The 13,055-nt window shown below is 48.4% G+C and overlaps 1 protein-coding gene across 2 annotated transcripts in view; it reads left to right on the top strand.

The window, feature by feature from the left end:
* Positions 1–13,055, top strand: part of RALGAPA2 (Ral GTPase activating protein catalytic subunit alpha 2) — a 95,958-nt gene that overhangs the window by 74,155 nt on the left and 8,748 nt on the right. For both annotated transcript variants that reach the window (XM_064709623.1, XM_064709622.1), the window contains one exon: positions 12,523–12,644. In XM_064709623.1, the coding sequence (XP_064565693.1) occupies positions 12,523–12,644 (122 nt within the window). The remainder of the gene's footprint in view (positions 1–12,522; positions 12,645–13,055) is intronic.

Raw genomic sequence — 13,055 nt, 5'->3', positions numbered from 1 at the left:
CTGTGCTCTGATTTTCTGGATGTGCAGAGATGTCCCCAGTGTTTACTTCTTGGGACTGATGGATGTGAATCCTACTGCAAGGACACCTACAGGCACAAATCTCTGCTTTAATGCAACAGAATGAGTTTAGATGCTGCATTTGTATTTTAGCAATATTTTCTTTTAAATCTGTAAGCAGGGGTTGCATTCCACCTTTAGTTAGCTAAATGGAAGCCCTAATTAAGGGAATTACACTTAAGGCTGTTCTCTGTCAGGTAACCAATTTTATACAATAGGCATTTTACATTAAGATTTTAATATTGCCTGTATTTTGTTTAATACAAACTTATTTTTATTTTCAGATTAAAAAGATTAAAATATTTTAGCAGCCTTTCTGTAGGTTGCCTTTAAAATGTTTGCTGTTATTTGGGTTTATTAAGAGAGATAAGAGGGATGTTGTTCTATCAGCTGTTAAATATTATTGCATGTTAATCCATATTTTAAAAGTTCAAAGTCTGTGCTAGCTCATGTTTCTCTGTTCTTGTTGCGGTTGGTACAGAAGTGCTCGTATGGAGCATTCCCATTTGTGTGAAAAATAGAATTCAGCTCAGGCTATGCATAGATTGTCAGAAAGATTAAAGTGTGCATCGTGCAATTTTTCCTCTTTCAGAAAGGGGCCTTTGATGTGCTAATGTTCACTTTCTCTCTTTTCATGGCGAAGTGCTGGGCATTGTTTCGGGCTGCAGAGCAGTGTCTGCCTCAGAGAGGCAGATTCGAACGCCCCAGAGCCCAACCTTGCAAGGTAGCAGCATCTGCAGGGAGACTGTCTGCTGGCATTGTCCAGGGATCAGATAGCAGCGTGCCTGCTCAGATAAACACCAGGGCAGGCAGCGAGGAGAGGTGGTGCCAAAACAGCCAAATATTTAATATCCAATATCCCACTTCTGTGTGCCAGTGTTCCTGCTGTTACACCGAGTCACACTCCGCAAGCCCAAACTGGAAAGCTTGGCAGTGCAAGAGGCACTCACTGTAGGCTCTGAAATCACACCCAAGACAAGGCTGTCATGTATTTCCAGAGTTATTTGGCAAGTGAAATTATTTGAATGGGCTCATCTTGGGTTGCAATGGGCATTTTCCAGCTAATGGATGAAATCCTGCAGGCTGCTCACAGGGCCAGCTTGAGCTGATGTAGCAGGGGCCTGATGTGAGTGGTGACAGTCATAGTGACAAAGGTGTGGAGAATGAGCAGCTATGAACTGCCTTTCTAATGCCAAAAGACACCAATTCTCCTTTTGTAATAGACTGGGAAGGAATGATTTCCTGAGTTCCTCAGAATGTAAGAATGGGAAGGGACAGTGTGTAACTGGGCAGGAGTGAGTGAGTGCTGGTTGTGTCCAGCAAAAGACGGATTAGTTGGTATTTGAATGATAAAAGCCTTTCTTTTCAAACTGGGTGAAATTTGAGACAGTAAGTTAAACAAAACCTGGAATAAAACTTGAATACAGGAAAACCTGACAGCAGCATGCAGTGTTCCTGCTGTGTAGCTTCTTCCCTGGGTCGCTGTCCCTGCATATCCCCCCCTTCTCCTCTTCCACCAACTTTGATGCTTCATTAAAAATTCATCCTGTGGTCCAAGCCTTCTCTCTGGGATCCTCACGATCTCCTTTTATACCCAACATGACTCAGCAGTTAAGGATGTCACAGAGCTTCAGAAGTTTAGCTTAAAGGGCACTGGCTGGAAGCAGCAGCGAGAACACTGAGGAAGTGATGAGCTTCCCAGGTTTGTGCTCGGGCTGGCTCTGTGTGGAGGCAGTGCCCAGGTGGCAGCAGGATGGAGCTGCTGGGCACACACACAGGCTGGCTGCTGCCCCGGGGTCCTTTCTGAGCTGTGTGGAGCTGCAGACGGTGCTGGGAGGCACGTGCCGGGGAAGGGTCGGCCTGTGCTGTGATTTGTGGTGCCCTCACAAAGGAGCGGCTCTGTGCTGGCTGCAGAATGAGACGTGTCACAGGGGCCTGGCAGGAAGCAGATGGAAGGGGCTGTGCGGAGCAGAGTGCCTGTCGCCGGGGGCTCTGGGGCAGGTTTTTGGTAGCCTTGGAAAAATGACTGGAGCAGCTCACATGTCACCAGTTGCCATCCACCTCTCCTGCCTGCGCTGGCTTGCAGGGACCGGTGACTTTTCTGCAGGATTCCCCCCTCCCATCACAGCTGTCTGTGCAGCAGCACTGCCTCGCTCATTTGCCATCTCAAATCAGATTAATTGTCCATTTTAACAAAGTGCTGCCGCTCTGCGAGCCGGCCGTAATCTCATCGGGGTGGAAGTGGGTGCTCCATAACCCAGACACCTCGGGGATGCAGGAGCCCAGTGCTTGCACAGCACAGTTGCTCACTGATGCTCTTCCCTGGTGTATCTGTGTGACCCCCAACCTTGTGAGCACCTGGGGGTCCCACATGGGCACAGGTCATTGCACCTCCCACTTGGTGACATGCAGGGCCCAGCCCCAGCCTGCTCTGCTCCTGCACTGCTCTTCAGAGGCTTTTAACATGAATACACAGAATGCCCCCAGCTGGGAAGGGCTCCAGCAGCACCTCAGCTTTTCTTTGAGACTGCCTTGTGATTTGTCACTTCTTGTTTTTGCCATATTTATTCCAATAGGCAGGAGATTTTCTTTTGCACTGTTCTGGGATTCAGCACTTCCATTCCCCATCCCCTGTGTTTTAATACCTGTATCCAATATGTACCTGTATATCACAGTCTGGTTGCTGTCTCATTCTCACTCCTTTTCAGAGCTGGTTTGAACCTGGCCAGTCCTGGAAGCAGGCTGGCAGCTCAGGTGTGCAGCCAGCCAAGCAGCCTTTCCCACTGCCCTCTCTCCACTTCCACCATCACTTCTCTTGTGCTTGGATTTAGAAGTTGGTTGTTTAATAGTGTATTGCACTGCTCACTCAGGAACTTACCCTGTAATTAACTGTAATGATTAGACTTCATGGCCACCCTGAGTTACTAGAAACTTAGAGGAAATTTTTTTCAGAAACAGTAGAACATTTAGAGGAAGTTAAAGGCAATGCATTGACTTGCCTTTTTGTGAAGGAGTCACTTATATTTTCAGCTTTGCTCCCTCTCCACTCACACATCCCACCTCATAAGTTTAATAAAAGCAGATTTTATAATTATGCACCAGAATTTTAATTACTCCTCTGGGGAAATGGGAAGCCATCACAGCATACACACTGGCTGAGCTGTGCTGTAGGAGTGGAATCCAGTTTCCCTACTGGGAGGTCACTTTCAGGGGAAAAAAATGTAATTTTAAATGTTGACTTAATCTTCTGCTTTTGGGGATGTCGTTTGGCCGAGGCAGCCGGCAGGGAGTGCGTGCTGCTCTACCTGTTGTGGGCTGTCTGTTGGAAGGGTATGTTCATTTAATGGATTTTAAGCAACATTATTCAAAGATCAACAGAAGGCATTCTGTGTTATATGAATAAAAGATTTCCCCGTGCTCCTTGTTAACCCCACAGTGACAGTCAGTGTCATTGAAGTGCAGCCACCTGGCAGGGTGCTCTGGCCTCAGCTGCTGCAGGGCCTGGCTGGAGGCAGCACCAGGTGTTGCTGTGCAGTGCCAGCCACTGGTCAGCGTGCCCAGGGTGGCCAGAGGGACCTGCTGGGGGCACAGGTACAGCAGGGAAAGGGACACGAAAAATGGAGCCCTCACTGAGCCCTTGGTCAGCCCTGGGAGGTGTTTGTCTGTGCCACCCACAGCCCCATCCCAGGGCAGCCCATGCTCAGAGCCTGCTTTGGAATATCGACAAGTGTCTCAGGTGTTAATTTTAAACCTCCATCCTCCTTACAGTGGTTTTAATTTAAAGTTGGGAAATCCTTGCTGTTTCTTACTTGGCTTTCTCTGACTTGTTCTTCCTACATCGAGCTATTTCCCAGCTTGTCTCACCACAGCAATAAGTCTGTTTTGTGTTAAGCGTCTTGCAAATGGTGTCACTCATAATGGATGTGACCAGCCACTGGTCAGGGTGGCCAGAGGAACCCTCTGTGGGACACAGGTACAGCAGGGAAAGGGACACTAAAAATGGAGCCCTTACCAAGCCCTTGTTCAGCCCTGGGAGGTGTTTCTGTGCCACCCACAGCCCCATCCCAGGGCAGCCCATGCTCATTCCCTGCTTTGGAATATCCACAAATGCATCAGGTGATAATTTTAAACCTCCATCCTCCTTACAGTGGTTTTAGTTTAAAGCTGGGAAATCCCTGCTGTTTCTTGCTTGGCTTTCTCTGATTTGTTCTTCCTTCCTACCCTCTAACATGGAGCAATTTCCCAGCTTGTCTCACCACAGCAACAAGTCTGTTTCGTGTTAAGCATCTTGCAAATGGTGTCACTCATAATGGATGTGATAATAAGCCCCAGTTACTTGTCCCTGATTGTAATAAATGTAATATATAGACCTATAATAGACCTGAAACTGAGCCATTTAGTGTTAGACCCAGAAATAATGAAAAGGTCTGTAATAAACTAGAAGGGGCAAAATTACTTTGTGTAATTGTATTTTGTTCTGCTTGTAGCTGCCAGATCATCGTACCCTTATCAAACTGACAGGGTTTGGTAACATTCAGTAGGTGATAAAATATATTTATAAATTGAAAAGACTTGTTCCTTAATGAGTGAGCTTTGACAGTCCATCAGTTACATCCAAGGCACAGAGGTGCCCCTTTCTGAGATGTCGTTCCACAGGCTGTGATTCAGTTAAAACTAAATTAATTGAGCTTCTTTTAGCAACAAATTCATTTGGCATGTGTATTGATATTCCATATAATTCCAGGAATCCCTCCATCTGTGTGCTGCTCAGCAGCAGCTCAGTGAGGCTGTTCTCCTGAGCACACAAAGCCACCTTAGTGTCACTGCAGTTGTTCCATGGGGTGGGAATCACACCCCATGAATGGCAGCGCAGATAATTTTGTTCTAGACTGAATGTAAACAATTTTGTGGCATATTCTCATTTACAAAGAGTCTGGCATTATCTCCCCTTCCCCTGTCTCTGGCAATTTGGGTTCAAAGCTGGGAGTTCCAGAGGCTGGTACCTTCAGGTTCTGAATGGTTTAAAGTATGGCATTATCCCAGCAGATTCCCAATTGTACCTTCACTTGGGTAGTGCTGTGATGGAGCTGACCTGTTCCTTGTCACAGGTGCACTGTGGAGCAGATCTCATGAGGCATGTGAACTCTTCTGGTGACATTTCTGTCTTTAGAATATCCTTGTGTTTGGGGAGAGGGGTGGCAACAAGTGTAGGAATGTTAAATATATATGGCTGTTATATTGGAGACACTGCTAGTCTGTGTGTTTGTGTATGTGCAATGACCAAAGCATAACAGCACCAGTGCAAAAACCTTTATAACCCTCTGGTTTGGGTTTCTTTTAAATTATATAATTTTAAAAATAATTATATAAAATAATTATTATAAAATTTTAAGATATAAGTGAATACCAACAGCATTTTTTCATCAACAGATATAATTCATAAAATAAACTCACAAACCTTGTGGGCCAGTCTGTGCCTTTCCTACATGTCTGGGTATAGGACAGGAAGGTGTAGCTGGCCCAGCATCCCCCTGCCAGCAGCTCCTCTTCATTTATGGTGGGAGAATCTCATTGCCCAGCTGTCCTGCTGCACCACCTTGGGATCTGGAGTTTGGCTGGATCCCTGTGAGCTCCACCTGGATTTCACAGTGGAGCTGGTGTGGATCCTGGCTGAATGGCTTGCTGTGGTCCTAGCATGGCTTCTTGCTCTCCCCAGTGCCCTCAGGAGAGAGGAGCTCAGCATCACTGCTCTGGGGCATTAGGAAGGTGGCTTTCAATGGGACCTGGGCAACTCCTGTCCCTTTGTCTCTCAGAATTGAGGAGGGAACTGTATGGCTACTTCCAGAGAAAGTATATTTGGGGGGAATGATGCCCCACTAATTTGCTGGTGGAAAACCTTGTTCCAGGTGTCACAATACAGAACTCTTTCATCAGCAGCCTCTTGGTGGTTAGATCTCAGTGTGTCCTGCAGAATGAGTTACCAGTGAGGGCTCCTGCAGCTCTGAACTGGTAACAGGCCTTTATGTCACCAGTGTAATTAAAATATTTTTATACAAGCCGTGTTAGTACAGTGGTAAGCATGGAATGCAGTGGCCAAGTGGACCTTGGATGGGCAGAGGGCTGGTTGCACCATACTAAATGTAGACTGCCATGTTTTAGGCACAGTTGTGTGTGGTTTGTCACCTCTGAAGCACAAGGAACATGCTTAATGGGAACAAAGTTAATAAAGGGAATGATGTGCAGGCCCAGCTTTTTTTTCAACACAGCAGGTACAAGCACAGCTCTAGCTGGGAGGAGAGAGAGCATTGCAGGGTAGAATTACAGAGCTTTGGGCAGGGATGAGCTCTGGTGCTGTCACAGTACAGAGTGGTATGGGAGCAGGGGGTGACCCGGTGTCCCTTTGCTCCTGCTGCAGGGCAGTTGGTCTGTAATGGTACGTGTGTCTGCTCCCAAGGGCTCCCCGCCTGCACGAGTGCTTGGAAATTAAGATGAAAGCTTCTTTTCTGCCTTATTCATAATAAATGCAAGGTTCTCCCCTGAAGCACTTGGCATGACTAATGTGCCACATATTCTTGCTATCCCAGAGCAGCAGGCGAGTGCTTCTGCCAGACAGGTGCTCACAGCACACCTTGGGCCCCGCGCTGCCCAGCAGCATCAGGAGCCAGGCGCCAGCATGGAGCTCCCCACAGACAATCCTGAGCTGGAGCCTTTAGCCTCAGGGCACCTTCAGGATGGCTTTGCTGTTACACTGCTTGATTTCCTCAGAGATGCTCTGAAACCGTGTGAAACGTGTTCCTGTTGTTGTTTTGCTGCAGTTTCCCCTTTAAGGCAATTACTGGCAACCGTCTGCGTGGGAGCCGCCGTTTCGCACCGTGCGTGCTGGGAAATACTCCCTGTGACTCGGGGCACTCACAGGTTCCCTGGGACCTGAGGCCCACCTCCATCGGTCAGCACCAAGGTTCTTTGGTGATCTTTGTGATGGATCCAGGTCCCACTGTGGGGTGGAAGGTAACAGAGCTACAGGCACCGTGCTGAGGCACTGGGAAAACAAACGCTTCACAAACAAGGAATCCATTTGCAGACCTCTCTGTGCCTGTGGGTCTCAGGGGGAGTCATGTCTCTTCCACACCAGGGTGTTCTGTTCCAGCCATTCCCCCCCAGCACAGAGGGCTGCCTGTCAGCGTGATTGGTGGCACAGCAGCAGAAAATTGTGCCACAGAGAGGATGAGCTCTTGGTTTTGGCAGCAGAGAATCCTCTGCCTGTTTTGGATAAGGAGGAGGAACAGCAGCCCTGGCACCGGCCGGCCCTGCTCCGCCAAGGGAGCCCTGGCTCCCCTGACTGCAGTGGGGACAGATGGCCGTGATGGGGGCTGGCCATGGGGACAGGGGCCCACAGACCCCCTCAGTCACACAGCCTCTGCTCTCGTGCGTCTCATGTGTTACATGGACCGATTCAAGGCAGGCATCGCTGGAAAGTTTCCATCTCAGATGCTTTGGTTTATAAAAAGCACAGAAGTCCGTGGTGGCTGACAGGTACAGTTTGATTGCACCTGTTTAGTGAAAGATATACGTTACTAAAATTCCCCCAAAAGTTCTCGGTGAAATTCGTGCGGCAGTGGTGGTCACTAGACCGTAAACGATGGCGAGCCCAATCAAGCAGATTGAGTTTCACACCAAGACTGCCTAATACCACATTTTAAAAGCACAGTAACTCCATCCTCTTCAGAGCTGAGGAGGACAATTAGGTGCAGAAAGGTCATCAGCCAACACATCTCTGCTAACCTCAGTTTTATGGTCCTGGCTTTGGTCTGCTTTGGTAAGTCCCAAACATTTATGTTCTTGTTTTTTTCAAACCGCTGTCGCAGTGTCAGGAGCAAACCCTTTTTGTGAACCATGATACAATCAGGAGGAAACTGAAATAGATATTTCTTGCATTGAACAGTAAATTCAAAGATTTTCTGCAGGTCTCTAATTGGATAAAGAAGGAATTGGCATTGAGGACATACAGCCAGCCTTGATATCCGATGGGCTGGAAAGAGCTGTCTCCCTCTATACTTTGAGCTTCTCCACTGGCTTGATGCCCCAAAAGCCTTCTCTGGGTGGGCTGCACGTGGCAGATGGGAGTTGCAGCAGGGCCATGCCGGCAGGCCGCATTAGGGTCCCTCTGGAGCCACAGGAACAGGCGTTGCAGCTCCCGTAGACCCTGGCGGTGTCCTGGGTGCCAGTCATGGCACTGGTGCCCTGTGGTGTTGGCACAACCTGTGGGCATGGAGAGCAGCCAGGCATTTCTCCCCAGCCTGGGCACAAACCCACTAACAGTCCTGTCTTTCACTTGCCCGCTGTCTCAGCAGAGTGCACTGTTCCTTCCATGTACTGGTGACAGTATATAAATGCTGCCAAAATGTTTTTATTTTCAAACAGTAGCATGGGGCAGGATGGGCTGGCCATTACCATCAGCAGGAGTGGGGCCCTGAGAGCTTTGCTTGAGGTCAGCATGGAGTTCAGGTTAATAAGCAAAAGTTCTGTATTTTCAGGATCTGCTTGAGTTTCTCAACAGGGCAGTTTGTATGGTTTAGTGTTGTGTTTGTATACAGGGAGGGAAGCAGTGGGAAGATCCTGGCCCTGGGATGGCTCAGGTCACCTGCAGAACCCAGATTTTGAGAACTTTGAAGGGTTTTCAAGGTCATTATGTTTTGAACTGTGTGTCTGAAACTGGCTCTGTGTTGTAGAGGTTAAACGTGGAAGTGATGCTGGTGCTGGCTGGTATCTGCTTCTCCAGTGAATTTTCAAAAGCTTCTGCCTTTTGTCTTCCTTTGCATCCTCCATCTGGAAGGATGTCCTGTGTGTTTCACTTTGCAGGTCATCCTGCTGCTACAATAAGATGTTGTGGTTTTTTGTGAATAGCTGATAGCTGATGTTTACATTTTAATATGTTGGGGTTTTTTTTCAAACAGCCTTTAAGGTGTGGTTGAAATGTTAAAATAATTGGTATGCTGATAAAACACTACTAAAAGTTCATAATATTCAAATAATGAGATTTGATTGCTGTATTCAAATAGGACCTAAATTCCTGCTCTCCCACAGTTTTATATGTCAATATATATCAATAATTCACACCTTGTCATGGCTCTCAATGTCATTATTTCATATGAAATGAAAAAAAACCAAACCTGTTTGTGTCCATCTAAAACATTTTGCTCTGGAGTTTTGCCTTGGCAGAAGCAAAATGTAAAATAATGAAGCCGTGGAGGGGTGGGTCAAATTGCCGTACATATTAAAAGAGGAGCTTTTGATCAGCTTCTTTGAGGGTCTGGTATAACTCCATTTATCTGCAGATCTCAGGGGACGCCCCGAGCCCCCAGATAATGGGGGACTTAGTTAATCAGGGCAGCCAGCTGTCCAGCTTTCCACCGGGGTAGGGTTCAAGCTCACAGCCCATCCTGCGCATCCAGGCCTGCTGCAGCCGTGGATTTGTGTGTTCCCTGCAGCGCTCCAGCCCCAGGCTGCTCTAGGAAAGCCAGCCAGGCACTTGGGGCTCCCTCCCAGCTCTGCTCTGAGCTGAGGGATTGCTGATCAAACCAGTACTTTGTGTGGCACTTGATCTAAATTCTGCTTGGTGTTGGGGGCACCTTGGTGACAGAGCTTGCAGGAGAGCTGTGATACAAAGGTCAGGTTAAAGAGGTTCAGAGTGAGGTTCTAATGTTTGTAACTCAGTGATATTTTGTGGTTGGCTCTTGGGCTGAAGGCACAACATGTTTCTATAGGGCAGCCCTGACAGAAGTATTGCTCCAGAGATTTTCAGGATAGACTCATTCCTACAGGGCAATAAATAGGAAACCTTGCGATGCTTTTTTACAGAATGGACGTGGTTTTTTTACAGCTTGTTCATGATACCTCCACATTCAAATTCCTAAACTTCAGTAAAATTTCAGTTGACTTTTTCTTTTTTTAATGAATCCCAAATGTGCGTGTATACTGAGACAGAGATAGCAGGGAGCTTAATTTCACTTTGCTGCAGTCACTTAAGTCCCTTCTGATTAAGCTGTGAACACAAACAAGCAGGGGCATCCTGCTCGCTGCCCGTTTGGCAGGAGCTGCTGTGCTCTGCTGCTGCAGGGAGCCCAGGAGGGCACAGGACTGCCAAGCCAAGGTGGGTGGGTGGAAATGGGGTGCCAGGAGAGGCCTCGCTGCCCTGGGGGTATCTGCACCTACTCTTCTGCCTTTTCAGCCGGCAGCAGAGGTGCTGGGCTGGGCGCTTCCTTGCGTGCCTCCAAAGCACTGGTGGATCTGCGGGGCTCTCCCCATCTTGGAGTGTCCTTCCTCAGCTGCCTCTCCCGTAGCTGCTCAGCTGTTTGTCCAGGCGGTTTTTCCCAGTCTTTTGTGTGGCGAGCAGCATCCTCCAGCTCATCAATAGGATTTTACCAGGTGCAGAGCAAACCTGGGCGGCGTTTCCGTGCAGCGTTTATCTGAAGCAGGCAGCAATGTGAGCTGTGCCGAGCCGTTCGGGACCCAGCAGGGCATTATCAGGCAGAGCCTTTTCCTGGTTGGGAGCATCCCCGGCTGGGGCCGAGCGATGAATCGAGCGCTGCCGGCCGGCCGCAGGCTCAGGTGGCCGCTGTCCCCCGGTGTCGCCGAGCCCTTTCAGCGATTTGTCACGGCCGGCTCCGCTCCCGTTGCGGCAGCACGTGCCAGCTCCGTGTCACAGGGGCCGCTGCCAGACGGGCCCGACACCCCCGGACAGCGCCCGCCCGCCCGCAGCCGCGGCTCCGCACGGCCCTGGCAACAGCCCAGCGCCGAGGAATCAGCATCTCCATAATGAGGAGTGAATGGCATCCATCAGTCCCTTTAGAATTGGGCCCAGGCGTGTGCCTCCTCTCCGAGGAAGTTTGGCAGCCTATTCATTAACAAGAGTCATCAGGAGTTCAGCCCATAAAGGGGAGGCAGCCCCGCACGCTGCGGGCTGGCGCTGTCAGGAATGCCTTCTCTCCCCGGCTTCGGGCGAGGCAGGAAAACTGAGCAAATAACGCTGTCAGCAGGTGCAAACGCTGAAATGCTGGCTATTGATTTTCTTTCTTTAGGCTTCCACGGGAAGTTTATAAGAAGATTTATCACATATCAATCGTCCTCTGCGAGCGTTAAATGCAAAATTCTTCCTTTCTTTCTCTTCCCTTTGTTGCCACCACGCCTGCAGGAACTCGCCGTGCAATGAGAAAGTGCTTTGCTTATTCCCTTCGAGGTCGCCACTAGACCACTGTCTCCTGGTTTAAAGCACTGCTTTTCTCTGATTTTTTTTTTTAATAGTGTTTCAGAGTGGTTTTGTTAATGTACTGCAAGTCACAAATGGCACTTCAATATTAATTAGTAATGCTTTTCAATTCTAAATACCCTCACCTGCATTCTGTTGTCACTGGTGTTATTCTCCTGCTCCTAATTTCTAAATTCAGCTTGGCCTTTGCTCCCACCGAACAGCCTTGCGGAGCTCGAGTGCATTTCCCCATAACAGAAACACAATGAGGCGCTGAAAACTTTTGTTTTCACTGAGGAAACGGAGAATGAGATGTCATCCTGGCTCCTGCGAGCCCTAATTCATAAAGTCATACATGAGGCTCTCCAGCCCATTGTGGGTTTGTCCCAGGCGTTATCCTGTTATTGGAAGTGTATGATTCACCTTCTGAGCAGACAGAAGCTGCACACAAAAGGGGAAGATTTGCTTTCTCCGCTGTGAAAGGCTGCCGCAAGCAGGGGTCCTATTAAGACAGCTGGAAAGTTGCTTCAGCTTGTTACGCTTGTAAGTTTTATTGGTGACTGGTTTTTGATTACACATTTGAATGCTGTGTGTTCCAGGTTGCCGAGTTTTAATTAAAAGGCAATAGTCTCGATGTTAGCTCGCTTTGTTGTCTGCATTATTCAGGCCATAATGCATGCAAGTTGTGGGCTGGGTTTGTCCACTGTGCATCATTTATTTGGGATACATAAGGTTGCACCTTCTAGCACCTGCCCTAAATACAACCGTCACGCTTTTGGAATTGGTTTATTGTGCTTAATTTCTTCCAAGAAGTCCAGTGATCAAATGAATGTGGGGGGAGGGGGGGTGTTATCCCTCTTGTCCTGTAGCATTTTTTTCTCCAATCTAGTTACTTTTCTGGTCATTGGAACAGGAATATTGAGTGCCAGGAGCTTCCCATAGTGCCACAGCCTGTCTGTGGTGGAGGGTTTTGATCTGGGGCTTTGCTCCTGTACTCGGCAGCTCCCAGTCAGGAAGCTCAAGCGGTGTTATCCTGAATTTCCAGCCCTGAATGTATCCCCTGCTTGTTGCTCCCATTCAGAATCACTGGGCAGTTCTGGTCTGGCTCCCTGCCCATTCCAGCCTGGTCAGTGTGGATGTGGGGCTGGGGGCTGGTGCTCAGGGATGCCGTGGGACAGCCTTGAGCTCTGCACACACCTTTCCTTAACGGGGCATCGCAGCTACGAGGAGAGAGCTCTGTACCTCGAGGCCATCATCCAGAACCATAAAGAAGTGATGACGTTTGAGGATTTTGCTGCTCAGGTCTTCTCTCCCTCTCCCAGCTACTCCCTCGGTGGAACTGGTGAGTTCTGTGCATTATTCTTCTTCTCTGTAGCCCAAAGAAGCACTTGAGCAGCAGATGTACACCTGTTTTTTGTAGATAAATGCTTGCAAATTTAAGACGACTATTCTTCCCCTGAATCAACTAATGAATATCAAAAGGAATGATGACATTCATTTTAATTTGTTTTGCATCAGAGCTATTCACACTGCTCCTTTCTTCAGCTATCCTGTTAACCTCCAACTCCAGCAAGGTTAATGAACTTTCTCGCAGTGATGGGCTCGGGCTCATTCAGGACTCCGGGTTCTTGCTGAGCTGGGAATATGTTGTTCAGAAGTGAGGCCTGAATTGGGGCTCACTTATCAGAAATAGTTCCTCGCAGGGGAAGCTGCTGTTAATGCTAAATGGGGATTATGCTGCTGAGCTACCAGG

This window comes from Zonotrichia leucophrys, chromosome 3, assembly GCF_028769735.1.
Source record: "Zonotrichia leucophrys gambelii isolate GWCS_2022_RI chromosome 3, RI_Zleu_2.0, whole genome shotgun sequence".
NCBI lineage: Eukaryota > Metazoa > Chordata > Aves > Passeriformes > Passerellidae > Zonotrichia > Zonotrichia leucophrys.
The sequence above is the reverse complement of the archived record's forward strand: the minus strand, read 5'-3'. Positions and strand labels throughout refer to the sequence as shown.